General features: G+C 34.1%; 6 protein-coding genes across 6 annotated transcripts in view; 3 read left to right on the forward strand and 3 right to left on the reverse strand.

Annotated features, from left to right (window-relative positions):
• Nucleotides 1-1987, reverse strand: part of LOC124537792 — a 130785-nt gene extending 128798 nt beyond the window's left edge. Inside the window, exon 1 of the mRNA XM_047114697.1 lies at nucleotides 1569-1987. The gene's annotated coding sequence lies outside the window, so the exon portion shown is untranslated. The remainder of the gene's footprint in view (nucleotides 1-1568) is intronic.
• A 201-nt stretch (nucleotides 1988-2188) lies between these two features.
• On the reverse strand, nucleotides 2189-3995 carry LOC124537793 (endoplasmic reticulum-Golgi intermediate compartment protein 2). Its single transcript, XM_047114702.1, has one exon. The coding sequence runs from the start codon at nucleotides 3887-3889 to the stop codon at nucleotides 2726-2728; it is 1164 nt and encodes a 387-aa protein (XP_046970658.1). The 5' UTR covers nucleotides 3890-3995; the 3' UTR covers nucleotides 2189-2725.
• Nucleotides 3996-4247: 252 nt separating this feature from the next.
• Nucleotides 4248-9441, forward strand: LOC124537794. Its single transcript, XM_047114703.1, has 4 exons — nucleotides 4248-4456; nucleotides 5285-5430; nucleotides 6046-6247; nucleotides 7827-9441. The coding sequence occupies exons 1-4, from the start codon at nucleotides 4349-4351 to the stop codon at nucleotides 7917-7919; spliced, it is 549 nt and encodes a 182-aa protein (XP_046970659.1). The 5' UTR covers nucleotides 4248-4348; the 3' UTR covers nucleotides 7920-9441.
• A 464-nt stretch (nucleotides 9442-9905) lies between these two features.
• Nucleotides 9906-13093, forward strand: LOC124538079. The gene is made up of 5 exons (XM_047115083.1): nucleotides 9906-10039; nucleotides 10835-10982; nucleotides 11123-11246; nucleotides 11965-12150; nucleotides 12901-13093. The coding sequence occupies exons 1-5, from the start codon at nucleotides 9969-9971 to the stop codon at nucleotides 13065-13067; spliced, it is 696 nt and encodes a 231-aa protein (XP_046971039.1). The 5' UTR covers nucleotides 9906-9968; the 3' UTR covers nucleotides 13068-13093.
• Nucleotides 13094-13815: 722 nt separating this feature from the next.
• LOC124538075 lies at nucleotides 13816-16365 on the forward strand. The gene is made up of 6 exons (XM_047115078.1): nucleotides 13816-13993; nucleotides 14361-14505; nucleotides 14819-14923; nucleotides 15413-15533; nucleotides 15928-16110; nucleotides 16225-16365. The coding sequence occupies exons 1-6, from the start codon at nucleotides 13902-13904 to the stop codon at nucleotides 16323-16325; spliced, it is 747 nt and encodes a 248-aa protein (XP_046971034.1). The 5' UTR covers nucleotides 13816-13901; the 3' UTR covers nucleotides 16326-16365.
• Nucleotides 16366-16647: 282 nt separating this feature from the next.
• Nucleotides 16648-27513, reverse strand: part of LOC124537948 — a 50977-nt gene continuing 40111 nt past the window's right edge. The window contains exons 5-13 of the mRNA XM_047114938.1: nucleotides 22408-22575; nucleotides 21339-21489; nucleotides 20928-21150; nucleotides 20507-20674; nucleotides 19814-19921; nucleotides 19203-19280; nucleotides 18118-18217; nucleotides 17249-17544; nucleotides 16648-17035 (exon numbers count right to left, since the gene is read on the reverse strand). Coding sequence (XP_046970894.1) covers nucleotides 16690-17035; nucleotides 17249-17544; nucleotides 18118-18217; nucleotides 19203-19280; nucleotides 19814-19921; nucleotides 20507-20674; nucleotides 20928-21150; nucleotides 21339-21489; nucleotides 22408-22575 — 1638 coding nt within the window. The 3' untranslated portion in view covers nucleotides 16648-16689. The remainder of the gene's footprint in view (nucleotides 17036-17248; nucleotides 17545-18117; nucleotides 18218-19202; nucleotides 19281-19813; nucleotides 19922-20506; nucleotides 20675-20927; nucleotides 21151-21338; nucleotides 21490-22407; nucleotides 22576-27513) is intronic.

The raw sequence follows: 27513 nt of genomic DNA on the forward strand, positions 1-27513 counted from the left end.
AAAGTAGTGACGATAATTTTACAGATTATCATGTTCGATTATAATTTAAGTAACTTCTACAAAAACAATCATTAATGAATGTTGTATAATTTTAACTCATAGTATAGCACTTTTGCTTTTCGCAAATGACGCATTTAGTCAATAATAACTTTAAATATAGCAAATAATTTTTTTTGGGCTTTTAACCCCTGTCTGTAAATCTTACGGTGCTGCTAAACATTTAATAAGTTAAATCCTAGTCGGAAAATATAACACACTGGATATGATAATTGTATTATTATTACATTACATAGTCCGTATTTGTCGACAATGTTGTATATCTTCTCGATCTCAGAGCTGGTTCAAATTAAATCAAACAGACACATTTTATCGTCTCGTATATTATATATTTCAATAGCTCTATTCATATTACCGGGACTTTTATCGAACAATGCAACTACATTTATTACTTAGCTTTTTTTGGGCCAATACAACATTTTTGTTAAATATAGAAAGAATCGTTGCCCTTGATTATCGATTTTTGTTTTTATTAAATGTTTTGCAGTTGCAATCTTTTATTTCAAATGGTCAGGAGGGCATCATTTCAGTCAAGATGTAATAACAATAAGAATGAAACAAAATAACTAACAAGAAACATCGTTTCATGAAAGCAATTCCAACGACATATTTTTGTAATTTTAATTTTTTCGCAATTATATCTAATATTATGGATTTTGTATGTGTAATTAAACTTTATTATTATTGCTTTATTTTTTATTTAAAAATTAAATTGATAAATTTAATGCATTAAATATTCATATTTATTCATTATTTCAATTATGTTCAGAAAAAATATTTTGTACCAATAAAAGTTATTTTAAGAAAGCTAACATCATTTTAAATATAATAATAATAGATTGCTTTTATTTTATATTTTTTCTATTCATATTATTTTATTTTTTACAGATTATACAATTATTCCAGTTTAAAATGTATACGAATAATAATGAACACATATAAAAACACATCCTAATGTATGTTAATAAAAGTATCATACTTAAATTATACTAACTCAAAAACAAACTTATTTAATAACCCCAAGAGTTATGCATATGACGCATCGTGTTTGCAAAGATTACATGGACATGTCTCGACATTGAGACGTAAGTTATGTACACGTTTTTACGACTTTCGTTCAATGTTTATAAAAAAAATTATTTATCAATGTCAGTTCGGAAACCTGACATATTTTTTCAGTTACCCGCAGGCAGTGTGGGAGAACCGGCTAGGCAGGGAACGAGTCAACAGGTAGGGTACAGGGCACTGACCTACAGCCAGTCAGCCATAGTATGAATGGTATCGTCGTTTGGAACATTCAGCTGTTACATTAAAACTAATAAAATTTGCTAATGGCATATTGATTTTTGAATAACATTTCATTCGATTTTTAAACTTAAAAAAACACTCAATTATAAACACATTAATTGGATCATAAGCTTTGACTGTAATAAGTTATGATGTGAGCCTCGTGGTAGAGATAACTGTACTTTGCAAATTAAGTAGGCAATTTTGAGCGAAATGCCACTCACCTTCCCGTCGCAACTACACACGAAACTTCGTTTCGAGTTAGTTGCAATTGGCTCGTGTCCTTATGAACTTAACAAAGGTCTACTTTCACCGGTGGTCGCCAGCCCGAAGAATCAACTTAACCATATACGGCCCTCTCTTGCGTTCAGCGCGGCTTGTTATTACGCGCTTTTTGTTGAACAAAACAGTAACGTTCAATTGAAACGGTAAATTGAAATTACTAAAAAAAAACTATACACTTCACTGACACTACTTTTCACTCAAATGCACCGCACTGCTGAAGGATCATCAGATATATAGTTTTTTATTTTAATATGATGGGCCACAAGTTTTAAGTTGAAACTTTTCGGATATCGTTTAGCGTTCGAACGCTACGACACGTCATTTACTGGCGACGCCGCCGCGCGAATGGTTCGCAGTCGCACTTCGCAGTTCGTTCGTCAATCGTCGTCGTGATGAGAACAAAACGACATTCGGAGAAGCGGTGATTGAAAGAGAAAGAGAATATTAATTATACGAGTGTGAAAGAGCCAGCATATATCGCACCGTTCACCAATGGAGCGACACCCTTTAATATGAAGTACGCAAATTTCAACTTTAAAAAAAAAAAAAACACCTGCAATCCAGTCTCATTCAATTTATTTTTTAAAGTTTTATATCATTTAGAACATTATACAACATTATTATTAAGTTACTATAGATATTACAAAAGATTATTCAGATAGATAATATAAAACTCCTATTTAAAAATATTCGAAAATTAAAATTATACAATACTGTCGTAATTTCTAATTGTTCATTATTACTTTCAAAATATCAGCTTATAGTATATTTTGTACATATTACTAATATTTATATTTGTTATAGACTGTACAAGTATTACTCTTATTATATTGTTAAGTATTAATACTCTATACTTATTGATAAGATAAAACATGTAATGTATACATATATAAAAAAAATACATTAAAATATAAAAATATAATTGATCAAATAAAAATTTATACAACATAAGTTAACTTAATTTATAGTAGCAGATCACATTTTAGAATAACCAAATATTTACTACAAATAAATCCACTGCATTCAATTTATTAATTAGAACATTCTTATATACAGAAGTCAGTTAACTACTTATTTTATTTATTTATGATCAATGTCATTGTTTTATTAGATTTAAGGGCATATTTAAATCTGGTGCTATGAGTAAGGGATTTTTTTGGACAGGAGTTGGTGGTGATGATTGATATTCTTTCTTTTTTGAATGCTCAGTTGTTACAGTATTTGATAATCCAGTCCGAAGTGTCAACACTACAGTATTAATAAATCCTATTATTACATAGATACCACCAATAATAGAAAATAAGCGCAGCATAAATTGTAATAAGTTTTCCCTCTCTTGATAAACTTGAATCTTCAAAGCAGCCATGTCATATTTGAAAAATACTCCCGGAACTCCATGAGAGCCGCTGCTGTGACTTATGGGTCTTTGTAGTTCTTTTACAGAATACTGAAATGTCTTAATTGATTCAAATGTTGTATCTATATCTGTCGGCACTACTTCCAGAAAGTATTGGTACAGCATATTTTCATCATCTGCAATCTTTTCATCTCCTTCTAGAGGGTATATAATTCCATTGGCAGGACTGCCAAAGCTAAGCCTGTTTATTCTGTGACTGAAATTTTGAGGTGTGTCATCAAATAGCATATTCAGATGTATATGTCCCCTGGGTAGATGAAAACTTTTTCCAACAGTTATATGGAAGTTTCCAGACACTTTGTTTAATGTAAGCACACCATGTAGACGACAGGCATCTGGCCGGCGATTTGGCTTATTTTTTCGTTTTGGTACCGTCGCTCTGACTGATCCGTGACCCTTCTTCCAAAGCAAATGCCAAATGGAATGATATTCCTCTCTCAAATATGAATTGAAAAACTTTACAGAATCAAATGCTACTTGTTGCTCCTGCGTCAGTTCCCACCAGGTATCTTCCTCCTGTAACTCTCCAAATCCAAAGACACTTTGAGACGTAGAATCCAGTATATCGGCACCGATATTCAAACACGGCATAGCAACAGTAATATCTATGTTTATTCTTAATTTCTCGTCCATATCCGTATCAGGCATAAATCTAAACACTAAATTGCTATCTAGAAAGAAAGAAACTTCGCTATAAACCAGCCACATAATAATAAAAAACGTTATTACTGAAAAGGTTCCGCCGACCGGCGTACTGTCTACGTATTCTTCAGGAACTTTGGAGAAAGCATCTAACTCCTTCACCTTATCTATCACCTTCTTTTTGCCACGATATCTGATCATCTTTTAGTCAATATATTTTATTTTATAAAATACAGTCTACTTAGAAAATAGATACTTAAAGCTATGTAAAGTGTTGACGTGTTTTTGATTTGCAATTGATGACAAATGACAATAGGTTTTGTCAAAGTCTTGACAATTTCACAGTGACATTAGTATAGATTAAAATTTAGATAAAGTAAGTATATACTACACTTCTTAAATTAACAACCTATCATATTTTTTTAATGTATGATAGCATATTTTGTACTTTTAGGTGTCTATGTGATTTATTTACATCTAAATAGCTCAATTCAATTGCAATTATTAATTATCCTCTGTATTTTTGACATTAACAGTGACATAGAATATGTCAAACTAATGTCAATAACTGTCGTGAAGTGACGTGCGAGACGTAAAAATTGTCGTATGTGAATTACGGATTTTTCTATTTATAACGACAATAAACTTAACAAAATATTTATGCAGACTGACGGCGAGGAAAGTTTGCTGCATTCATGCTTCGGCTCACTGAAGAGCGCAGTCATGGGTTGCTGCTACAGTATATGTCATAAGGAAACTGATCCGCAGGTATTGGAATATTTTACCTAATTTACACGTATGAACGATATTGAAATTAATTCATGTAAATATAATACGAATCCTTTGTTTGTGCGTAGCTGTTGCAATTGATTTAAAAAAATTGCATATACTATAGTACAGCATATGACACGTTTTCCGATTACAAACGTAGGTGTTGTTTAGTATTGTTATCGCCTATTCCCGGTTGACTGGCATTTTATCTCATTAGTGAACCTGGAAATGTGTGATGTGTGTATGGTTTATCTTTAATTTTGGTCACATGTTTTATTATTGTTTACATTAACAATTATCATACCTTTTTAAAATTGTTTTTAATTATAAGGCAGATTGATAATTTCCTTGGTCATAAAATGTAATAGCTTCCTTGCTTTTTAATTAATGCTTATTCTAAAAAGGAAAATGTTTTATTTATATTTTATTGATTTATTATTAATTGTTACTAATATAATAACTTTACACACTCATTATATTCTGTTTGTTAGATAGTGGAGGAAACTCAGTGACTTTTATATAACAACATTTATATTATGTTGCTTAAACCCAGTTAGGAAAATAGTTCTAATTCATAACAGTATGTAATTATAAAGTTTGTAAAAAGAACATCTTTTATATATCATGGAATGTGGCAATGTATTTATATACATTATGTGTTGTTAAACATAAATTTACTACATGTTTTGTATTTATGTATATATGGCTTAAAAATATATCTTTCTTTAAATTCTTAAAATATGGAATTGAATTACAAATAATGCAAAATTTGACTGACAAGGTTTTTAATTACTTAATTGGTAAAAGAGCATTTTATATTTTCAGGAAAATATAGTCAATGAGAGGACACATCTCCTTGAGGTGCCAGAGCAACAACAGGAGACTCCATCGCCCACCACCTGCGCTTCAACACCACCTCGCAAGCCAGATGAACAGAGTGCGCTCAATAGAATACTGCATGAGACTGCTACGTAAGATATTTTTATATGGTTATCTCATTGTCTCAATAGATAGGAAATATTGTTGTGGGCAGTAAGTGTTTGTATATAAAAACTCATTTTGAACACTCCAATACAATTGAAGATGCTGACCATACTTCAATGGTATTGGTCCAAATTTCAATGCTAATGCTGCTATTTGCATTAGCTTTCTAAAACAAGGCTCACACATGCCATATTGACAACTAATTTCCAGTCTTAACAAGTAAGAATAATATATTTCATTAATTTCTTTCATTTTGGAGTTATTTGATAAATTTTCTATCTATATTAATAGTAAAATAAATGAGTATATTTTTTCTTATTTTTTGAGAATATAGTTATGTAATTGTAGTTTCTTAGATCTTACATAGAGATATAATATCTAGTTCAATTTATTTTTTGATATCATAATAAAACAAAGAAAGTGAGACTTTAACGATACAAATTTCCGAAACATGATTCTTTTAACGAAAAATTGGCGCCATAGTAATCGTGGATTCCCAGTGGCATCCCAGTGTGGGATGCCACTGAGATTCATACAAAAATATTAAATTCAACCAACGAATGATCCAAAGTCGATCTCGCGTTCCATGACCCTCGCTGTAGAAACGTGATCGACGTGGGCGCGCTGGGCCCGTACTCGCTGGAGGCGGGCGCGTACAGCGAGCGCGTGCGCACGTACTCGGCGCGCGCCGCCGCCGCCGCGCTGCCCGCGCCCGCGCGCGCGCGCCTGCTGGCCGACCTGCCGCCCGCGCTGCGCCGCTCGCTGCTCGCCGCGCCCAGCCTCGCGCCCGCCGACAGGGACCTGGTGAGCTCACTGACCCTTGTACAACAGCCTGTAAATTCCCACTGCTGGGCTAAAGGCCTCCTCTCCCTTTGATGAGAAGGTTTGAAACATATTCCACCACGCTGTTCCAATGCAGGTTGGTGGAATACACATGTGGCAGAATTTCTATGAAATTTGTCACATGCAGGTTTCCTCACGATGTTTTCCTTCACCGCTGAGCACGAGATGAATTATAAAGACAAATTAAGCACATGAATCAGCGGTGCTTGCCTGGGTTTGAACCCGCAATCATCGGTTAAGATGCACGCGTTCTAACCATTGGGCCATCTCTACTCCTAAATTTAATATATTTGAACACAATCATGTCATCATATGATCTCGTAGCATTTATAGGACAGGAAGCCAATAGTTGTATATACTTTACAGCATGACACTTCAGCAAGCACAAATGGCAAACGGCACTGATATTTAGTTCTGTGGCCTTGTCCAAAAACAGACTACTATTCAAAATAGAAACTTTGAGCAAATGGTGGCTATTTTCTATATTAGAGACCATTTTATGGAAATTTTTTCCTACAAATAATATTGAACTTTGCCATTCTAAATCAAATATGTTTATTAGTTTTTGAATGATTTTGCAAATAGCAAATATACTTTAATATTGTGCATTAAAACCTACTTTGACCTTTTTTAATACTAAGCCATCCTTAATTAGATGTATTACCTCAGAATCTAATTTTAGTCTAGATAAAATCGCGGAACCGCTATTTCTGTTACAAAATGATATTAATACTACTCAAAAAATTTTGATTTTTAAAATGTTTATTTACATTAAAATTTACATATTTTATTCATCAAACTAAACAAGCATAATGTCAAACTGCCTCAAAACAGATATAGTAAAACTTGAATGACTAGTTTTTATTTTTAATTTAAAAAAAAATAGATTTGGTATTAGTGCATTAAAAAAAATAACCTCATTTATATTTTTGTCAGTATAGTTAGTACCTTTTTCCAATTATTTAGTGAAATTAGTTATTATTCCAATGAGAATATATTCTATTTCCATAAAAATTGCACCTTTTTTTTTAAATTAAATATGCATGTGGAGGAGCCACCTGGTAAGCCACCATAGAAATATTATCATTACATTAATATTACCATTCTTTAAGTCGCAATCGTTGCCCTGGCTCACCTACTCTTCGAACGAGAACTCTCTCCTATCTATCTAATCTGTACTATATTTTGCTGTTTAGCAATATAACATGTAATGATTAAGTGGTATCGAGACGAGCTTGTACAAAGCCTTATCACGTAGAAATATATTAATAATATATTAAAGTAAAATTGAGATTTTTTCACTTTTGGAGGTTTCAATAAATATTTTTAGGGAATTATAAATATTATAATACTCCAATAATCACACAAGCTTAGCAAAAAAACACGTTATAGAACTTGTTTTGCGGATCATTTTTAAAAACGTGATCGTTTTTTGGAACGGAACAGTCACTTCGAGGTCATAATTATTTAATAATCTCACTTCTCTTGCCATTGGTATCAAAAATTTATTACAGTTTGGTAATTATTTGATTATTTCCAGATATCAAATGCCGTTAAAAAAGCAGCGTCCGCCATTTCGGAATTACGGGTAGAACACCACGAGGACTTAGTGGTGGCGTTCAGGGTTCCATAGCAAAGGAGTTCCGCCTCCATGTCCGAGGACGAACGATACTGACTTACACTGCATTAGATTTATTTAATATTCGAGGAGGCTGGGGTATCGTCGGATGGAGTACGTTGGGTATGGGATGATGGGGTTTTGACTAATCTTGACCATAGGTCCATAATAGAGTATCATTTTCAATAATAATCATTTTTCCATAAACTATTACACGTTGATCCAATATATCCGTTTATGTTAACAATGTTTTTTTTTGGTATATTTGTTAAAGGTTCGTTTTTTTTTCATCGTGTATACAAATAAGCAAAACCCTAATTCCCAAGTTGAAAAGTGTTGTGAAATAGTTTTTATATAAATCGATACGCAGTGTAAATGGACAATTGATATTAAATGTTAAATACATAATATAAATATTTATCTCGTTGTTTTACGTGTGCTTCTGCTTATTTCAACAACATACTAAAGGTAGTCATCATCATCATCGGACGGCCGTATCAACGCCATCTATCGATGCAATTGAGAACTGGAAAAAGTTGCATCTATTTTTTTTTTATAAAAAATATATGTCAATATTTCGTCAAATTTCTAGTAATTTTGATATGCTATGTGATATTTAGAAGCATATACCCACGATGGTTTTAAAGTGCTTCAATTGTGTGACATAGTTCGCAATAATTCGTCTTTTTAAATATGGCGTCTTAAAACGATCGTGTGTAACACGCCTTGTGCCTTTTCTTGTATCATATCAATGTTATAATGCAACTCCTATAGTTTTTTTACTCGAAAATGTCTAGGAGCGATTTTATAATACAGTATGTTTTGTTCCGATCAATAAATATATATTATAATTGTAATTAATTTCATAAGCATTGATTTTGTAATTTTATAAAAATTGTATATTTCAATTGCTTAGAATCATTGTTATTATAAAATGTGTGTATAAATTTTGATGTAAATTAAAACAGTGATTATGCATGAAATATTATGAATTGTTGTAATCATAAATGCGACTAAATTTAAGTATTTGCCAAATCAGTCTGTTTGTATGGTTATATGGATATTTAGTAAAGTAAGGACACAGGGAAATATAATTTCAAGTATATGGCAATAAATTGAGAACCACGTGACTAAATTAAAAATAATTTATTATAAAAATTGTACATGACTTCCACTTTATGACAAAAGTACCGGAATGACGTCATAATGACATGTTCGAAAACTTCAACCCAATATCTACTTGACATTCAGCACTTGACAGTTTGACAGTTCGTGTTGTCCTTTTCTTATGTAATATAGAAGAAAAGGACGATTCTATTTGTTTTGTTCAACTTTTGAATCACAATAACCAATAGAGCTCAAATTATCATTCGATTCTTCAACAAAAAAACGTTTTCTTTAGTAAATAAGGCTGTGTCTACTACGCATGTTAAGTTCATTGTAATCTTTTATGTTATTCGCAGATTATATCAGAATATGTTGATTATAATGCCATTATAGATGTACCTTATAATTAAATAAATAAATTTGTATTACTCTTCGTTTTACTTATTTAATTAAAAATATGCTCGTATATGCCTTATATGGTGTACCAGGGATGCAAAAAAATCTATTATATCGATATATCGTATCGTAATCACATCGACTAAGTCAAAACAAAACCCAGCAGCTTTTGTTCTATCAACAACTATGTGAACAATCTCTTATTACGACATACGATATTTTCAATGCCACTCTTTATCATATTTATGTTATTCAGTGTAGATCCTATAATTGTGAATGAATATAACTTTGACATAGTTTCATATGATATTACAATATACGAAGTGCATCGTTTGGCCAAAATAGCTATTTTGTATAGTTATGTATCGATATTTCGATACATTGTATCGTGTCGGACATCACTAATCACTCGATACTACACTGTAACTAAGAACCTCCGTGAAAAACCTACATACTCTTTGTGTAATACTCCTTACAGCGCCCCATGTCACATAACCAACAAATTTTGTATATTATTCATAAGAAATTATTATTATTTTAAATTTATTTTTACTCTAAAACATGTCTGTCTTCGACGGAGAAATCGAGTTCAAGTCTGTGTACATGGAAGACTTCGTTAAAAAAGATAAACCGTGAGATAATATATATTTTTTAAAATTTTATATTATGTTGACTGAAGATTACTTACGCAACACATAAGCCACTTAACACTCATAATAATCGCTGCAAGATCTGCAAGAGCGTATGTTTGAAGGCGCTTTTCTGAGAAACTGGCATGAAAATATATAAAATATTTTTGCTTTTTATAGGTTTTTCATTTTTCATCAATGTAAACATTACATAGACTAATACAAGTCGCTAACCGCAGTCTGTCCCCATATGTGCTTAGTTAAAATTACACAACGGATTTTGATGCAGTTTTTTTAATAGATAGATTGATCCAAGACAAAAGTTTATATCTATAATACCTACATACACAATATAGAAAAAAACATCTCATAATTTTAGTTTCTAAAGTGATGCTGTAAATAAACACTTTTTTGCGCTTTCATTACAAACGATGGCTAAACCCTACAATATAGATTAAAATAATGTACTACACTATTGTTACACATTAAAAAATCTTCAAAAAAGTGTGGTAAAGGGTGGTTATATGACCATATTTTAGGGAGAAAAGAGTTATGAGGTTATCGCAGCGATTTTGAAGCAAAAGATCATGAATTCTTATCCATTTAAGTACTAAAATTCATTGCATTGCATTGCATTTCATATAGATTACTACGGCCCTTTACAGTATGAAATTTAAATGACAAATGCAAATATAACATATTTAAAACGCAGTTACATAGCGGTTTGTATTGTATAATAACTAAAAGAATGTGAACACTGTAAGCTATTCTGTAGCAATTTATAAGTTAAAATTTTAGTAAGAGTCCTCGTCGGAAAGCGATTGATGACGATTGCCTCATCGTTGGGCTCAGTCGCGACTTCTTGAAACCAAGAGAACAGCCACGCAAGAGTCCCGATGTCCTCTGTCCGGTAGATTTCGAATATTATAAGAAGGCTGTTGAGAGGGTAAGTGTCTAGTATATTTTCGTCTGATTGAGTTCGATTAATATAGGTATATTTTTAAGAAAAAGGTTTAGTAAAATATGGACGTGGAAGTCACTAGTCGTAATGCTAATTACCAACTAAAGAAACGTAAAATTTAACAGTTCCAAGAAGATCACCCCAAGTTGACAAAAATGTACATGTCCAAAGATATTGACCCAGTACCAATAGAAAATGAGATTCAAGATCTGAAGCGAACCGAGTACCTTACTAAGTACTGTTCCAGAGGTATGTGTAATTTATCAAACAATATAATATTACATACGTATTTTAAACGAGGCAGTGGCCATAAAAACAATCCGAGTTGCAACTAATTTTATAATATGGAAATTTTAGATTCGACTAATTCTGACAGTTTCGTGATACGTCGACAAGTGAAAATTTTACTAATCGAAACATTAATAGACAAAGAGGCCGCAATCTATATTAAGAAACACTCCGTTATAACTGTATAATATGTTTTTCTAAGTCATAATTCTACGGTGAAAAGCCATCATAAAAATCCCAACGATAGACAAACACTCTTGTCAAGAAAAGACCTGATTGCTCTATCCTCATGGCTCGATTTAGGTATCTAAAAGTCTACGGACAACAAAGTACTCCTAATTATGTGCTATTTTAATAATTCTTTTCATCATGTCACTTAAATCGTGCTCTATCTTTAATGTATCACTATAAGCTGCTCAATGTATGCAACATGCAATGTATTTGAGCGTCGCATGTACATTCGGCAACTATATATTGTAGAAACAACATCGGTGTTGATTAATATACATTGAGTAATTTTAAGAAGAACGAACACAATCTCTGACTTATTAGCCACGGCACGAGTCGAATAGATGAAATATAATCATCAAAACACATGCAAACAAAGTAGGGTAGTACTTGCCTACATTTAAGCTCTGTAGAATTTTCGAAAATTTCAATTATTAAAGTTTTTTTTCAGAGCTTCCCTTCATGTCAGTAAACCTTGCAAGACGAGCTCGTGCCCTTCAAACTCTGCGCTTACCTGATGACATCTACATACCAGACACTAGCCAAAAGGGCTCGTACAGGCATCCGAAACCTGAAAAATACAAGGATCCACCGTCTTCATTGTCTATGAAACCTAAATTTGATCCATCTTTACAAAGTAATCATAACCTTACTAAACTAATTATCATCACCTGTAGCTAGTAAATAAGTTTAAGAAAACTTTTTAACGATAAAACCTTTAAATATATACAAAAACATTTGGTAATTTGGCAAAATTACCACCGTCTAGAAAATGATTAAATACAAATTATCGTACAATTGAATTCTTTATCCAGAAAATTAATTACGCCAAATTATTAAAAGCGATTTGTCTTTGAGGTTCCCTCCTCCTAGAATAAAGTGTGTACTGTAAAGAAAAAAGTATTGTAAGTATTCTGTAAGAAAAAACGAAACTCGCCAGAAATAAATACGTAAATTGTCAGAATGGGATAATATGCGTCATTGACTATCATAAAAAATACACGAATTAAATTACTGAATTACATTAACTTGGCTTTCAACATTTCAGTAGTGAGATGCGAAGTGAAGTACGCCTACGCCTATTCAGTTGGTGTGGCTAATTATAACGGATGAATCGCGTATATTAATTATTTTTTTTTTAAAACATCCCGACGTTTCGAGCACTTTGCAGTGTTCGTGGTCAGTCTACCCGTGACCACGAACACTGCAAAGTAGATTCATCCGTTATAATTAGTTTTATTTAAATGTGTAATAATCGCGAAAATTTAAGACAACATTCAGTTGGTGTGGTTTAAAAAGTACCTACCTATGTATTGCTAGCTTTTTAATCAATAAGAGAATATATTTAGGAAAAGTAATTTTTGTCTACAATTATTCGTAATTACAGAGGAACTCCGGCGCATCCTACGGGTCCGCACCGGTGACACCAGTTACGGAGTCAGCCACGGACTCTTGGCTGAAGTTGTTCTTGAAAGATGTCCGTTTGGTAAACCTCGAGAAGAACCAAAATACGGTCGTTGGCGCAATCCGTACATTTATTGCTATAGAATTTAACTTTTTTAATGGAGTTATATATTTGTCATACCGATACACTTAAACTTTTGTAATTATTTCATACCAATGCCAGAAGGTTTGGTCCTAAAATTTGTTAAACGCGTAGTTTAGAAGGCTTATTAAAATATCTCTTATGTTATTTGTTTGTTTACATAACCATTCCTTACACTTATAAGAAAATGGTTGTTGCTCGCCTTATAGGTGTTGGTATATTAACATGCAAACAACACCATCAATTACATATATTCCAAGTTGTATCCGCACCACCTAGACCTCCGAAAATCCATAACATCTTATGAGCCTCTCATTTGCCCCCTATATAAGAAATAAATACTGAAAGAAACTAGATACATAAATTTAAAATAATAAATCATTAAAAAGCTTAGTATACATTTGAACAAGCATTGAACGTCGCTCATGTAAAAGCTTCCTCGTGTATAGACCGACTTTTATTTCACAAGCAATAGGAACACCGCAACACAAGGATTGTAATTTATTGAAACCATGTTGTGGATTCTTCGAAGGTTAGTTTAGGTACATTACTTTCCATTCGATGAACTATTATACAATAGGAATAAAAGTCTACATCGATTACAAATCAGCCTCCTTAATGATGTACTCAAATAAAATGATTAAATAAATGAATGCAATATCTAATGAGTTCCACTGCAAAGAGGTCGACACAAAATAATCGCGATGTCAACGATCAATCCGCAAATGTCAAAACAAACACATGATACCAAAAGATTTTTTTAAATTAAATTTTACATTTATATATGACTAATGCTTACAAAAATTCTAGTGATGTCAGGATTAAAATAAATTAAATAAACTATGGATCACTATCTTACAACTTATAAGAAAGATTACTTATGGCCCAACTTACCTGGTTCGTCCACAGGGACCGCTGGAGCAGGTCTTGCGGAGTTAGTACACGAACATAATATTTATTCAAGGACTTTATAAACTCCATATATAACAATATTAAATTAAGATAACATGTAAAAACACTACTGATTCGTAATATAGATTCTAAAAAGTAGAACTCAGCTTCAGTGTTTTGGTTGAATTACACTGATAAAATTATCACTAAATTCTTTTAACCTTATATTTTGTAAAAGAAGCTGCAAAAAGTTACAAGAAAAGATAGCCCTATTATTTTTTAAATTTTTGGTAAAAAGTAATAAATTAATTATTAATAATTTTTCGTCAATAATCTTTACAGATTCTTATATTTCTCCACCCTAAATATTCGTCTTAATATGATAGATTAAAAATTTATTTTATCTATAGGGTCCCAAAACTCTCAGGCGAGGAGCTTGCCTTCTATCAAGCATGTATGCAACATACGCGTCCGCCAGACTGTAGATGTCCACAGTATACTGGAGCGGAAGTACAACTACCCCCTGGTAAAGAAGGGGGATGGAGTCGAAACGAGGTCTATTCAATTGTCAACATAAACTCGATTTTCAAACCGAAACTGTATTGAATTTTGACGATTATATGTTAATCACCGATTTACATTACATTTTTTGAGTCACAACAGTATGAATACTGTAAACCACCAAACGTGTCTGACGTTTGGTACTATTAAAAAAACCTTTATGATGTTATAAATATAATACAGAAAACCCCAATGACTTACTGATCTCTCTAAAATTTTAATATAACTTGATTCCGCAGCCGTTTAACCATATTACTGGACAAACGAACACTCAAATTATAAACACTATAAAAATTATGTTTTGTAGATGATGGGACCATTACTGGATCCAAAACTCTATCCAGTTCGAGTTGGTGCCAGTCCAGAGACTGCTACCTCACGCTATGATCAGCCAAATGCGTTCTTAGATAAGGTATTGAATTTTATTCAAATACGTACTAGATTTGTACCAATTGACTCTAATATTTTGAACACTTTATAAGCCCTCGCGTTGAGAAAATGACTAACTTAGTTTTGTCTAGTCGAGATAGCCCAGTGGTTAGAATGCGTACATCTTAACCGATGATTGCGGGCTTAAACCTAGGCAAGCACCGCTGTTTCATGTGCTTAATTTGTCTTTATAATTCATCTCGTGCTCAGCGGTGAAGGAAAACATCGTGAGGAAACCTGCATGTGACAAATTTCATACAAATTCTGCCATATGTGTATTCCACCAACCCGCATTGGAACAGCGTGGTGGAATATGTTCCAAACCTTCTCCTCAAAGGGAGAGGAGGCCTTTAGCCCAACACTGGGAATTTACAGGTTGTTGTTGTTGCAGTTTTGTCTCTTCTCTTTATGGGTAGTAGGAAGAAGGTATATGAAAAAAGTTGTAATAATAACAATGTTATTTCTCTTTCAGTTGCAGTCAAAGTACCCAATGCTGTACAGCATTCTGCAGAACGAGGCATCTCCTGAATTAAAACAACGAATTGACCGAGATCGCAACAAAACTACATATCAAGTGGATTACTGTGAAGCCGGTAAGTAGTAATAGACGATAGCGGTTGCTTAAGGCAGTCCAGTCATTATGGACATTTGGAGATGCAAATAAACTGATATGAATGTAGGAAGATCTTTGTATATATAGGTAATTAAGTTATCAATAAGCATCAATATTAAGTTAAAGATTTTCAGGACCTACATAAAAATATTTTTAGATGGAGATAGGATGAGGTCGAATAGTTCATTCAACGAGCTTGTTTTTTTTTATATATGACTAGACTACATAGACACGTCATATAAAGTTTTTTAAACTATTGTATAAGCGATGACATTTAAAAATGAAACTTTATTTCCTAATTTAAAAATTATTTTGGACTATGCAACGAAAATTATCACAAAATAAATTAAATCATAAAATTCCTCATCTTAAAGGTCCAGGGGCAAAGTTTGAGGGTCTCCAAAGGGCAGCCGATGAAAGTGGTACAGGACCATGTGCACAACCAATGAGGTTACCAGGAGATCCCTGCAGAGTAGGACCTAAGCCAAGGAGATCGACACCTAAAACGATTTCTAAGCAAGCCGGTGGTTCTGCAAGTGATCCAAGAGCCAAATGTGGTAAGTTTGCGAAACGAATTAACTAGTATCTTTCGGTTATTTCTCCTTTTTTGGATAATAATTTGACTTTGATGTTATATTTGCATGTGTATTTAATCCCTGTACTATTTATAGAAACAACATCAGCGGTGCCACCTCTGGGTAAAACTGAATATCAAGATGGCGTATCAAAACTTGGGGCTATTATAATGCGCGATAAATTACACAGACGATGAATTATGCAAAAATAAAATTGAAACAAGTAATAAATTTCTAATTTAAATATTAAAACGGCTCTTTTATTTATTGAGGTCATCAACTGTTAAGTCAACATATTGCTTTAAATATTTTTATATGAGAAGTTAGTTTAGAAGTACTCTCATTACTTAATTACAAATGAATCCTTTCCTATAAAGAAAATAAAGACGAAAAACTTTAGCGTAGCGTTTTGCCCTCATTTCGCTATATTTAATGTTCGTAGTAAGGTATGTATGAACAAATTGAAAAGTAGTCGTAAAAAATACTTTATTTCACTAAATATATAAATAAAACACGACATGATAAATAGACGTTTATGTATAAAAGCAGGTATACAATCTGTCACGCGGGCGGCGTCCGGGCACTCGATATGAGCTCGCCTCTTTTGTAAAGCATTACTTCTTTCTTCTCTTCTCTCTTAATTGTATGATCCTCTGCAGATCTTCGAGCAATTTGGTCGTCTCTTCGGACGGATTGCTCATCCCTTCTGGTACTGTGGTCATTTCTTCGGACGTTGTAGTCGTCCCTGTTATGGTCATCTCTTCTAGCACTGTGATCGTCTCTCCTGACAATTTCTTCTCGTCGCACAGTGTGCTCTTGCCGTGAAGACACACGAGTGGTTCGCGACACTGTGGTTTCGTCGTGTTGCCTGACGACAACGGCTCTTGCGTCTGATGTGTTGCGCTCTCTAGAGACACATTTTATAATTACTTTTACATTCAGCTCACAGCTTACGATATTAGTATATTCGATCGCACGAGTACAGGCACATTACAAATAATAATCAATGATTCGCTATGTATCTAATAATTCTTTAGAAGCTAATACTAAAGCCGATGAGTGTGATGTAGCCAGCTACTCATTATTATCAAGTTTGTCTTATGGTAGTCCGCCAGCTCACCTGCCGAAGGCGACGAGGCGCTCGATGTCGGCGTGGCGGCGCTCGGGTCGCTCGGGGCGCTCGGGGCGCTCGGCGCGCGGCGGCGGCGAGGCGGGCGGCGACGCGCTGGACGCGGGCGAGGGCGACGCGGCCGCCGACTGCGACGCGGCGGACGACGGCGACGCGGCCGACGAGCCCACGGCCGAGTCGCGCTTGGCGGACGACGACGAGCCCGACGTGGAGCGGCGCCGCGGCCGCACGGCGGGGATGTGCAGCGACGCCGTGATCACACACTCGTCCTCCGACACGTTGCCCGTCTAAGGCGCCAAAACAGAACATTAAGATATCCGTTACGAAAATGAATCGATCAGTACCAGCCCACACGCACTCGGCGAGTGAGCGTACAGTGTTTAGTGAGTGTCGTGTATCTAGTCATATTTTATTTTTTTTTTTTTTTTATGGTATAGGTTGGCGGACGAGCATATGGGCCATCTGATGGTAAGTGGTTACCATCACCCATAGACAATGACGCTGTGAGAAATATTAACTATTCCTTACATCGTCACTGCGCCACTAACCTTGGGAACTAAGATGTTATGTCCCTTGTGCCTGTAGTTACACTGGCTCTAAATTGAGAGTCACTCAAGTGTTTAGTTAATCTTACAGTCGTTACCAATTTAACTTTACCTCGATACCGACTAAAATGTGACAGAAATACTCTTACGTCTATAATAGCAGTATTAACTACTATTTATGACTAATCCGCTCTCAATAAGATCCAAAAGCAAAATGAAATTGAGACACAAGAAATTACTTAAATAGAGCAATCCAAACAAAATCCATATTTTTTGTAAAAAATTGTTAATAATCGACGAACTTATGAGACTAACCTCATTGTAGTCACTGGCGGAGTCGTTAGAGTCGGGGGCGGAATCTCGCGGCGGAGAGCTGACGATGCCACTACTCGCTCGCTCTTCACTGCTGCGTACCCTGTTTATTTTGAATGTTATTTCAATGAAATTTATATATACATACTATACTAGGTAGTGCTACTTAAGCTTCCAGTTACAGTCTTCGTTTTTGCAACAAGTCTTAAAAATATAACAGTATCTAAGCAGTAACATATCTATGTATATCTGTGAAAATTCCATATCTACGCACGATACAAATGAAAATTATCTTTAAATATCCTAATAATTAGTATCATGCAGAACATTCAATTAGTACTTCTTAGTAATGAAAGCTCAATAATAGCTGTAACAACTGAAATGGACAGTTCATTGATAATTTGACCTAGACAAAATGCAATTTTTTTTCAATGATTGTGGTGTAGAAGATCACAGCCAAGCTTATGAATTATCGAATGACTATGTAAACAAAAGCTGATAAAATTTAAGATGATAATGATTACGGGTTGTATATAAGTAAGAAGTTATTCAACAAAGTACTACTGTAAATCTTAAGTGCCTGAAGAACTATTACTTGAAAGGCTTTGAAGCGTCATTAACGATTTGAATAACAACTAAAAAACATTACTCAAGTAGATTTTACAAGTCAACACAACCAAGCTTTTCTATCCAGAATTATATTTTGTAACTCTTGTGACAAAGGAAGTGTCGTAGACAAAATCACAAGCGTTGATACCAAATCGAATCAGAATGCTGTAGGCCATTCTATAACAAGAAACTCGAATCTCATCGCAGAACACGATTTAATGTGTCAGAATATTAAATGTGACAATTAATATAAAATTTATAAGATATACTTATCAAAATTGCGTATCACTTTAAATCAGTTGTCAACATTTCACGAGTGAGATACGAAGTGATTTTTTTACAAAATCGCACTGCTGTTACAAAAATAATGGTGACATGGTTATAAAATAGCTTTTTTAGGTCATGCAGATATTAATAAAAGGACGTAACAGCCATGACAACAAACAAAGTATGGAAGAATGTCTCTCAATAATGCTTGCCTGGTAAGAAGCATGATGGAAGCAAGAGAAGCAGATGATGTATCTGACGCAGCTCTTGAACGACGACCCCTCTCCCCTCTACGCACAGATTACTATGTTATTGTGTGTTGGATGATTTTTAAGTAATTAATGGATGTATAGTGATTGCATAGCGTCGAGCCATTGCCAAATTTCAAAACCAACAATTAGACTTAAATTAGGAAATTTAGTAATGTTCTGGATGTCTTCAAGAATCGAAGACATTATTTATTCAAAAGTGTTCACGTCATCAAATACCGATTTTCAAATTTTTATATGAAAGGCAACATAAAACACACCAAGAATTGCAACCAGTACCAGAAAAAGTAACGCTACTTGTTTACGTTTACCTATTTTTACATTGGGCGTAATGAACAATGTTTTTTATATCACATTAAATGTTCCAAGCCAATAATGTATAATATATTTGTAAAGTTATACTATATAAAATAGCTTTATTAGTAAAGCTGTTTGGACTATGTGTGGCAAAAGGCGGATATGGTAACATCCATGAAATGTGCTACGAAATGGATTATATTCACTCCTGTGTGCAGTTTTGGTCTTGGGTGTTTTAATGTGTGGCGTTATGGTACCTAGTGACGGGGGCGGTGGCAGTGTTGGCTGCCGCGTGCAGGAAGCTCTCGCGAGACCACAACCGCTTCGCACTCTCAGAGTTTGAGGATACACATTCTGACGCGCATCTGCAACACACATTTATAATATACACTTCACATACGGTACGGTATCAAGGCAGACTTGTATTATAAGACTATAAATGACCACTTTGAAGTGTACAAAATGAAATTAGTGTAAAGCTTCTTCTTGCTGATTATTTTTTTTAGTTAGAGTTATTTTAAAATAGTGCAATCGGAAAGCAGAGATGGCCCAGTGGTTAGAACGCGTGCATCTTAACCGATGATTGCGGGTTCAAACCCAGGCAAGCACCGCTGATTCATGTGCTTAATTTGTCTTTATAATTCATCTCGTGCTCAGCGGTGAAGGAAAACATCGTGAGGAAACCTGCATGTGACAAATTTCATAGAAATTCTCCCACATGTGTATTCCACCAACCCGCATTGGAACAGCGTGGTGAAATATGTTCCAAACCTTCTCTTCAAAGGGAGAGGAGGCCTTTAGCCCAGCAGTGGGAATTTACAGGCTGTTGTTGTTGTTGTTTGTTGGAAACTAAAAAGTATGGACTATAGATGGTAACTGATTATAGCTGATTTTTAGAGTTGGATAACGAATATGGGTTCATATAAACAATTGAAATAGAAGACACTTACTCGGCTCTCCTAAGTAAGAGCGAGTCTAAGTGCGCAGGCGCGCTGTGCGCGAGGTGTATGTAGGCCTCGTGCAGCAGCTCGGCCGGCAGCGTCCACAGCTCCGTGTGCCGCTCCACGAGTTGCCGGACCACGTTGATCACATCCGCTCTCTCCGACAACTGTTCTGCGCTGGAAGTCAAATTCAGCATGCTGTATTATTTTCTTATACTATACTTATGACAGACAAAACTGTTATAAAAACATAAATCCAAAAACGTTTGTATTGATACCCTGAATGCAGTTTCTTTCCTTTTCTAAAAATAGCAATTGCAAATTATTTTTTGTATTATTTTCAATTATTTATGGAAATAAGTTCTTATCGTTAGAGAGAAAATTATGTTATTAATGTAGTTACTAAATTATTTGTTAGATAGTAACTAACCTGGCAGTTTCATTAGGTTTGTTTCTATGTAAAATATTCGGGGCGAATATTGTAGCGAGATTAGCGGCGTCCATCTTGTTCCCTGGCTGCTGGTCGTCCTCCGCGTGTCCCGCGAGCTGTGACAGGAAGGAGAGCAGAGCGTTGAGGGTGTCGCGATGAGCCGCCGGCAAAAGCTGCACGATCAGTCGAAGAGCCTCCCATTGGATACGACGGTTACGGATCTCTATAATTGAAATTAAAATTGATAAATTATGATTACCCAAAAATTAAGTGATAAAATATTAATTCACCATAAAAAAACAGTTGATGATAAGTGGAAAATTTCATCAACTTCTGTGGTAGATTTAACAGCGAGTTTCTAAATTCAATTTTCTATTAAGCACATATGAACATAATCTTGTCTTGACTTACTCTGTGTCTGCAAAAATGCAGGGTAAAGATCTCTGCATAGCAAGGGATCGGGGAGATCACGGAGGAATTCTTTGAGCAGCGTGGCCACGTCGTGCGGACACACCGCTGAGTCGAGCGTTGTGTCCTGACCGCGCTCCCACTCTTCGCGGAGCTGAAATTGTAAACATAATCATTTTTAAGTTATAATAGTTATGGAAATTACCCTAAGAATGATGCAGTATTTTACCCTTCGGTTATACCATTGACTAATATTCATTAGGAAAATAGAAGCAGGTAAATGGCTGGTGACAATTAATGCTACGTAAACATAACCTATACATTTGGCAAAGTCGAAGAATTTGTCATAAAGCCGTGCAAATATATATAGTATTTCCTGGAAAACCCACAAGTTATCGGAAAAATGTCACAGTTCTATTTCAGAAATAAACATCCTGTATTACTGAACTTATATTTAGTGCAATATTCATTCATCAATGTAAATTTAGCCAGCTGTGTGTGTTCCGGATAATCCGATTGCCTATCTCATTTATTGCATCTTCGGAGTACCTACTACAGCAAAGTTTGTAATAAATCCCCGCCAATCTGGGTCAACGACGCGAATCGATTGCAACGGCCAATACGATGGAAAACATCTAATTTTGTCGGTCAATGTTTTATTCTTACTGCGCGTGTATGAATACGATTCGTAAACACGCCTTGGCTAGATTTACTGCTTTATTTTCTGTCATAGCAACCACATGTAATGATTGTTTGCTGTATCAGGTTTACTTTGTTTCCAAATACAAAACATCGGTTAACACATTCTGCTCAAATTATATTTTAATATACATAACTCCATATACCTTCTCTTTATAGAACATCTTTCTAGAATATTTATTTTTACTAACTGAGATTGATATAAAATAAAATAAAAATGAATACCGCCCTAATTGATGAGGTTAAATCAATGAATCAGGAACTCTAACTTATAAAATAAAGAATTCAAAATATGACCAGCAGTTGAGTTAGCCAAGTAAATTTACTGTAATATGCCAATGTTAAATCAAAATTTGTACTTCTAATTACCCACCTGTCTAACCCTCTTCTTTGAGGCCGACACTCGGAAGAGACCAAGGGTACGAAGACCGTGTCTTCGTAGGTGAGCTAAGCAAGCTGACACCAGCGCCGGTATTTTAGGTCCACCACCGCTTTCTTCTATACCCGACCAGCCCCACTCTCCAGAATCGCACGATTCGCTCTGAAAATGGAGAAAAGTATTTTTGATACTATTACTTTTATTTATTTATTTATTTATTAAAGAACCACTAACAAAATTACATGTGGATATTTTACATAAAAATTATCTATCCTTAGGTTGCAATTATACATATAATTTCACTTAAAGGTTGTTACAGCTTGCATAAAAAGTTAAACTACACGAAAACATATATTTTTATGCCTGTTAATGGGCAATTTCAATAGTAGCTAAGTTCTCAATAATATTTTCCCCAAAAGAAAACAGTTCTAAAGCAAAATGAAGTAGACAAATAATCGCATTTTATAACTGTCACGTAATATACATAAACTATGTTAAACAATTTCTAGAAGTCACTAATATCTGTCGGATAATTGAGAAATTAGTTGCGAGAATAATTCCTCTTCAAATTGGCAGTAATGAGAGTTAAATTTTATGGTCAAAATGAATAATACTTCAAAACGTCTGCTAACCACTTATTCTGATTTGTAGGTAAACATGCGTAAAATTTTATTACATATAAATCTTTCTCGTCAAGAGCGAAAGTGACTGTTGCGTTACACATCTGCAGTACTTAGGACATTAATCATAAAGATCATAATTCTATAAACGTATTGGCACCGATCTTGTCTTTTACATGCTTAGCCCTACAAATAATAATATCAAAGCCTAGCCTATTTTTACAATCTTAGACATTCATGGGAATTTCGGTTTGTTTCATTTCAGCTACTACATGTGCTAAGTAAGTTACCTACCTAACTTGCGGTATAAAAATTATAACTTTTACGAATAATACCCAGAACTGTCCGGATAAGTCAAATTTTAAATCTGGAAAATACCGACCTCTTTGATTTTCAGAAACATTAGTGATTTTTTCTCTATGTATATTTTTATGTTTGGTTGGGCGTGTAATGCTCTGGTTTTCGTCTACACGTGGCACAAAAACATAAAGAAAATGTTTAAACGTTCATCGTAGATAGAGGTCGTTCCTTTTTAATAATCTCCCAGGTACAATTTTAGTTAAGAATAAGTCGATCTGAGGCGACTTCGCTAAGCTTGGGATTACCCAAACTATTAAGTCAGGACTATTTGGAAAATTGATCTGGAGTTATTCCGTTATTGTTAGTACCAGAGGTTCATGGACATTGAAAGGTTCATTTAAAAACACGGATATAGCCTCCCGAAATGGTTCATCTATTTCAGTCAGTAGATATTAGGATGGGCGAGAGTCGCGTCATACGATAAAATTATCGTGGCCTTAATGAAAACAGCCGCTGTAAGGCCGTTCAGGTAACCAGATATGTGTGACGTCAACATGACGCCATACTACGTCAAATTTGACCTATTGGGACAGTTCTGGCTATTGTTTAAGCCGAACAGATGTTTAACGTACGATTCTTTTATATCGTATTTAAGTATTTTTATTACGATTCGTATTTTACTTGATATTGGCAACTACCAAAGCTAAATGTTTCAATAACGCAAAATCTCTTGAATGATTGACTAGTATTACATCGTTTAAGGTTGAAAATACTGGTATATTATAGATTGATGATTAAGAGAATATTTAAAAAATATATTGTTCATTTTCATTTATAGATTCCTAATAACTATTGTTGTTGTTAATACCCTTAAAAGACGCTGTCTGTACTTTTTAGGACTATCTCGTCTGTTAGGATATGCTTTGATTGTATTCAACCACAGTGCTCATCTAGTGGATTTGCATCTTTCAGAATTTATTTAACACGTGTAGGTTCATTATGATGGTTTTTCAATTATTTTATTTTATATTATGTGAGTAAGCTGGCGGGCCACCTGATGGTTTTATGATCCAGGGGCCTCTAGTTACACTGGCTCACCGGACCGGTATTGCTGTTTGGTGGTAGAATAGCTGGTGAGTGGAATTGCACAAAGCCCTACAACTAAGTTAGCACTGTTCATCTATATCGAGCACCACATATAAATAAATATAATATAATATAATATAATAATATTGAAATATAAGCAGGAATTAGGCGCGTAGATTTTGTAGTATGTGTCTGTATTTCAATGTGATCCTGGTTTAAGATTCACGCGCTGTATCCCATGGGCTAACTATTCGGTCATTTAATCGTAACGAAAAATACATTTTTAAGATGCACGCGTTCTAACCACTGGGTCATTTTGCCTCTTTCGTCATCGGCTTTTTGCATTTATTCGTGACGCAATTATTATTGTCTTTATTTGTTATTAATTTATATTTATTATTTTTAAACCCTTTTTTAAATGATTTAGTGTTGATATTTGATTTTTTTTACTCTCTCCATATTTACGTGTTTATTTTCTTTTATCAAATGCTTATTTTTTATTTACTTTTCTTGTTTTGTGTTATAAATATGGGAATAAATTATTTTTTTCATTTAAATTAGTTTGTACTTCTAGATGTAATAACAAATAAATGAAAGAAGTGAGGTGAATGATAAAGCATCAAAACACATAAATTGTTTTGTAAAATGAAAACTATTCTCCGAAACTTTTGAATTGGTCAAGATGTTAGCAGAAGTGAAACCGTCAACAAAAGTGGGTAAATTGAACAATCTGGCAAAGCAATAACAATTCACAAATACCGTAAAACGTTCAAACAATGCGAGTATATTGATAGTGCGCAAGCTATTAAACTATGTACCTGAGATTTACGTTACACCAGAATCTGCGCACATAAATCAAAACGATCGCCAGCTGTCATTAGTTTGATGTATTGAGATAACAGCGGTCGATTCGACCGTGTCATATTAAACGCATGGAATTTACGCCTACGAATGTCTGAAATATCGTCTACTTGCTACATCAAAGTATTTTTGTGTTAAAAAAATATTTATACTGATCTTACTCTGACGATTCGTGCTGATATAGCAGATAATTTAATTCAAAAGGTTTTAATGATCCGAAATCAATAGATTTAAATGTAGATATGACAAAGGCCAAAAAAGGTCATATCCATAGAAAGTGATAGTGTTAGTGTTTAAAGTTTTTTGTAAAATTCAAGCGAAATAATCGAAGATTGTAAACAAAATACGTTTCAACAACATCTGCTAATCTTATGTCAGTATTGAGATTCTAGGTTTACCTCAATACCGACTGTTTTTATTGCACATGAAACTAAAAACAAAGCGAGACATTTATGTTTACGAGCTAGTTTCACGGGCGTTTTATAGAAAATCGCGCCAGAGCTGCACGAAAATCCGCGACGAATGAATGCAAAGCCAATTATTCAATTTGCAACTTTTTATTTTAACAGAAACTATATAAGATCCGCGGGAATAAGGCGTAACCTCTAACGACCTCCTAAATTATTTACTTAACTGCCTAACTTTTGTTTGTCAACGATTATTAATTTTAAACTCATTTATATGACTTTGTTAATATTTTACTCATATCCTTTACATGGATGAATCTTGCTGATTTAATTAGATAGACTTGTTGTTCTATATATATAGATAGAATATATAGAAGGAACCGGAGTAAGTGTCTGCCATAGAAGTATTTATATAAATTTTTATATATTTTAAGATATCAAAGGGACAGACTTGTTGCGATCACGTTTTGAAAGTCGATTTTTATGCTTTGCGACTCCTCCATGGCTCGCTCAAAGTAACCCTCGATGGGAATAGTGAACCTCCATTTCACCAACAGCAGGTGAAGACCTTTATTTCTTTATTCTTTATTGAGGAACAATAAACAATTGCACAAAAAAAGAAGTGGTAACAAAAGTAGTAATCTAAAGATAGGCTTATAAGTATTTGTACAATCCACAACATTGTCCACGGATACATTAAAAAATATAAGGAACAAAGACATACTATATAAAAGTAGATTACGGGTAAATAATTATATTTTTATAAGATAAACATCCCAACAACATCACGTTCAATCACGTAAACATTTAAGTAAATCTAATTTATACTTGACCTGGCAGAAATATGAAGCTTGCAACTATAACACAAGTCTGCCGATCATTGGCTCTCAATCGAAAATAATGTGAATGATTTTAAATAACGTTGCGAGTGGTTTTGATATTATTATGCAAGTCTACGTAATTATGACATTCGTAATATCGAGCTAATCTGATGTGATGAGATAGAGATAGTTAACAGAACTTTTCAGTGGCTGAATTTCTTTATGATTTTACCCACTCGCCGTCGACGGGTGTCTGATTGAAAGTGATCTTGTCCATCGTTATAAATATGAAGCATTATTTAAACTATTGCACTAATTCTGCTTGAAATTTAAGATGATATGTCTTCTTTGTGTGTGTTATACCGATTTGTTATTCCTTTACAGAAATGCAAAAACACGCAAGACTTGCATGTAACTCCATTAAAACATATTTGAGATTGTAAAGTTTTTTTATTTTATTATTTTGTAGTATTATGGCCACCATACACGCTAGAGTTTGTATTAATGTTCAAATAATATATACATTTAATAAAATTGGCGTGTCAATTTGTAATATGAACATAACCATTTTTTACTAAATGTAATTTCGGTGTATGTACATACTGAAATAACATTATTTATAATTTTATCTGTACCGACTAATTTCTGGAACGACTGGACTGATTTTGCCAGGACTTTCACTGGCAGATAGCTTTCAATAGAAAAACAAACTTAAACTCCCAACCTTGCATTTAATCTTGGACAGACCAGCGAGATGCTCAAAGTAAGTCAGCTATATAGCTGTATTAATACTAATTATACCAGACCACAGCTTACCCGTTAGACTTGAAATATTCTATAAACAATGATATCGGTATGGGGAATAATTCTTAATTATTATTATATGTGTGAAAATTTCTAGTTGCATTTGTTCCAATGGTGGATAGGTCCAGGTGCAACCCAACTTATTACGTGTCTTGGCGTGCAATTGGAAACTATTTCTGCACTTCGTACTTTGCATGCCAA

This window comes from Vanessa cardui, chromosome 19, assembly GCF_905220365.1.
Source record: "Vanessa cardui chromosome 19, ilVanCard2.1, whole genome shotgun sequence".
NCBI classification, from domain to species: Eukaryota; Metazoa; Arthropoda; class Insecta; order Lepidoptera; family Nymphalidae; genus Vanessa; species Vanessa cardui.

Coding starts and splice junctions, on each gene's coding strand:
- LOC124537793 (XM_047114702.1), bottom strand. CDS start 3,889: ATGATCAGATATCGTGGCAAAAAGAAGGTGATAGATAAGGTGAAGGAG.
- LOC124537794 (XM_047114703.1), top strand. CDS start 4,349: ATGCAGACTGACGGCGAGGAAAGTTTGCTGCATTCATGCTTCGGCTCA. Junction 4,457..5,284: donor ATAAGGAAACTGATCCGCAG/GTATTGGAATAT, acceptor TTATATTTTCAG/GAAAATATAGTCAATGAGAG. Junction 5,431..6,045: donor ATACTGCATGAGACTGCTAC/GTAAGATATTTT, acceptor CCCTCGCTGTAG/AAACGTGATCGACGTGGGCG.
- LOC124538079 (XM_047115083.1), top strand. CDS start 9,969: ATGTCTGTCTTCGACGGAGAAATCGAGTTCAAGTCTGTGTACATGGAA. Junction 10,040..10,834: donor TTCGTTAAAAAAGATAAACC/GTGAGATAATAT, acceptor TTAAAATTTTAG/TAAGAGTCCTCGTCGGAAAG. Junction 10,983..11,122: donor ATAAGAAGGCTGTTGAGAGG/GTAAGTGTCTAG, acceptor AAAATTTAACAG/TTCCAAGAAGATCACCCCAA.
- LOC124538075 (XM_047115078.1), top strand. CDS start 13,902: ATGGATCACTATCTTACAACTTATAAGAAAGATTACTTATGGCCCAAC. Junction 14,506..14,818: donor GGGGATGGAGTCGAAACGAG/GTCTATTCAATT, acceptor TATGTTTTGTAG/ATGATGGGACCATTACTGGA. Junction 16,111..16,224: donor TGATCCAAGAGCCAAATGTG/GTAAGTTTGCGA, acceptor TACTATTTATAG/AAACAACATCAGCGGTGCCA.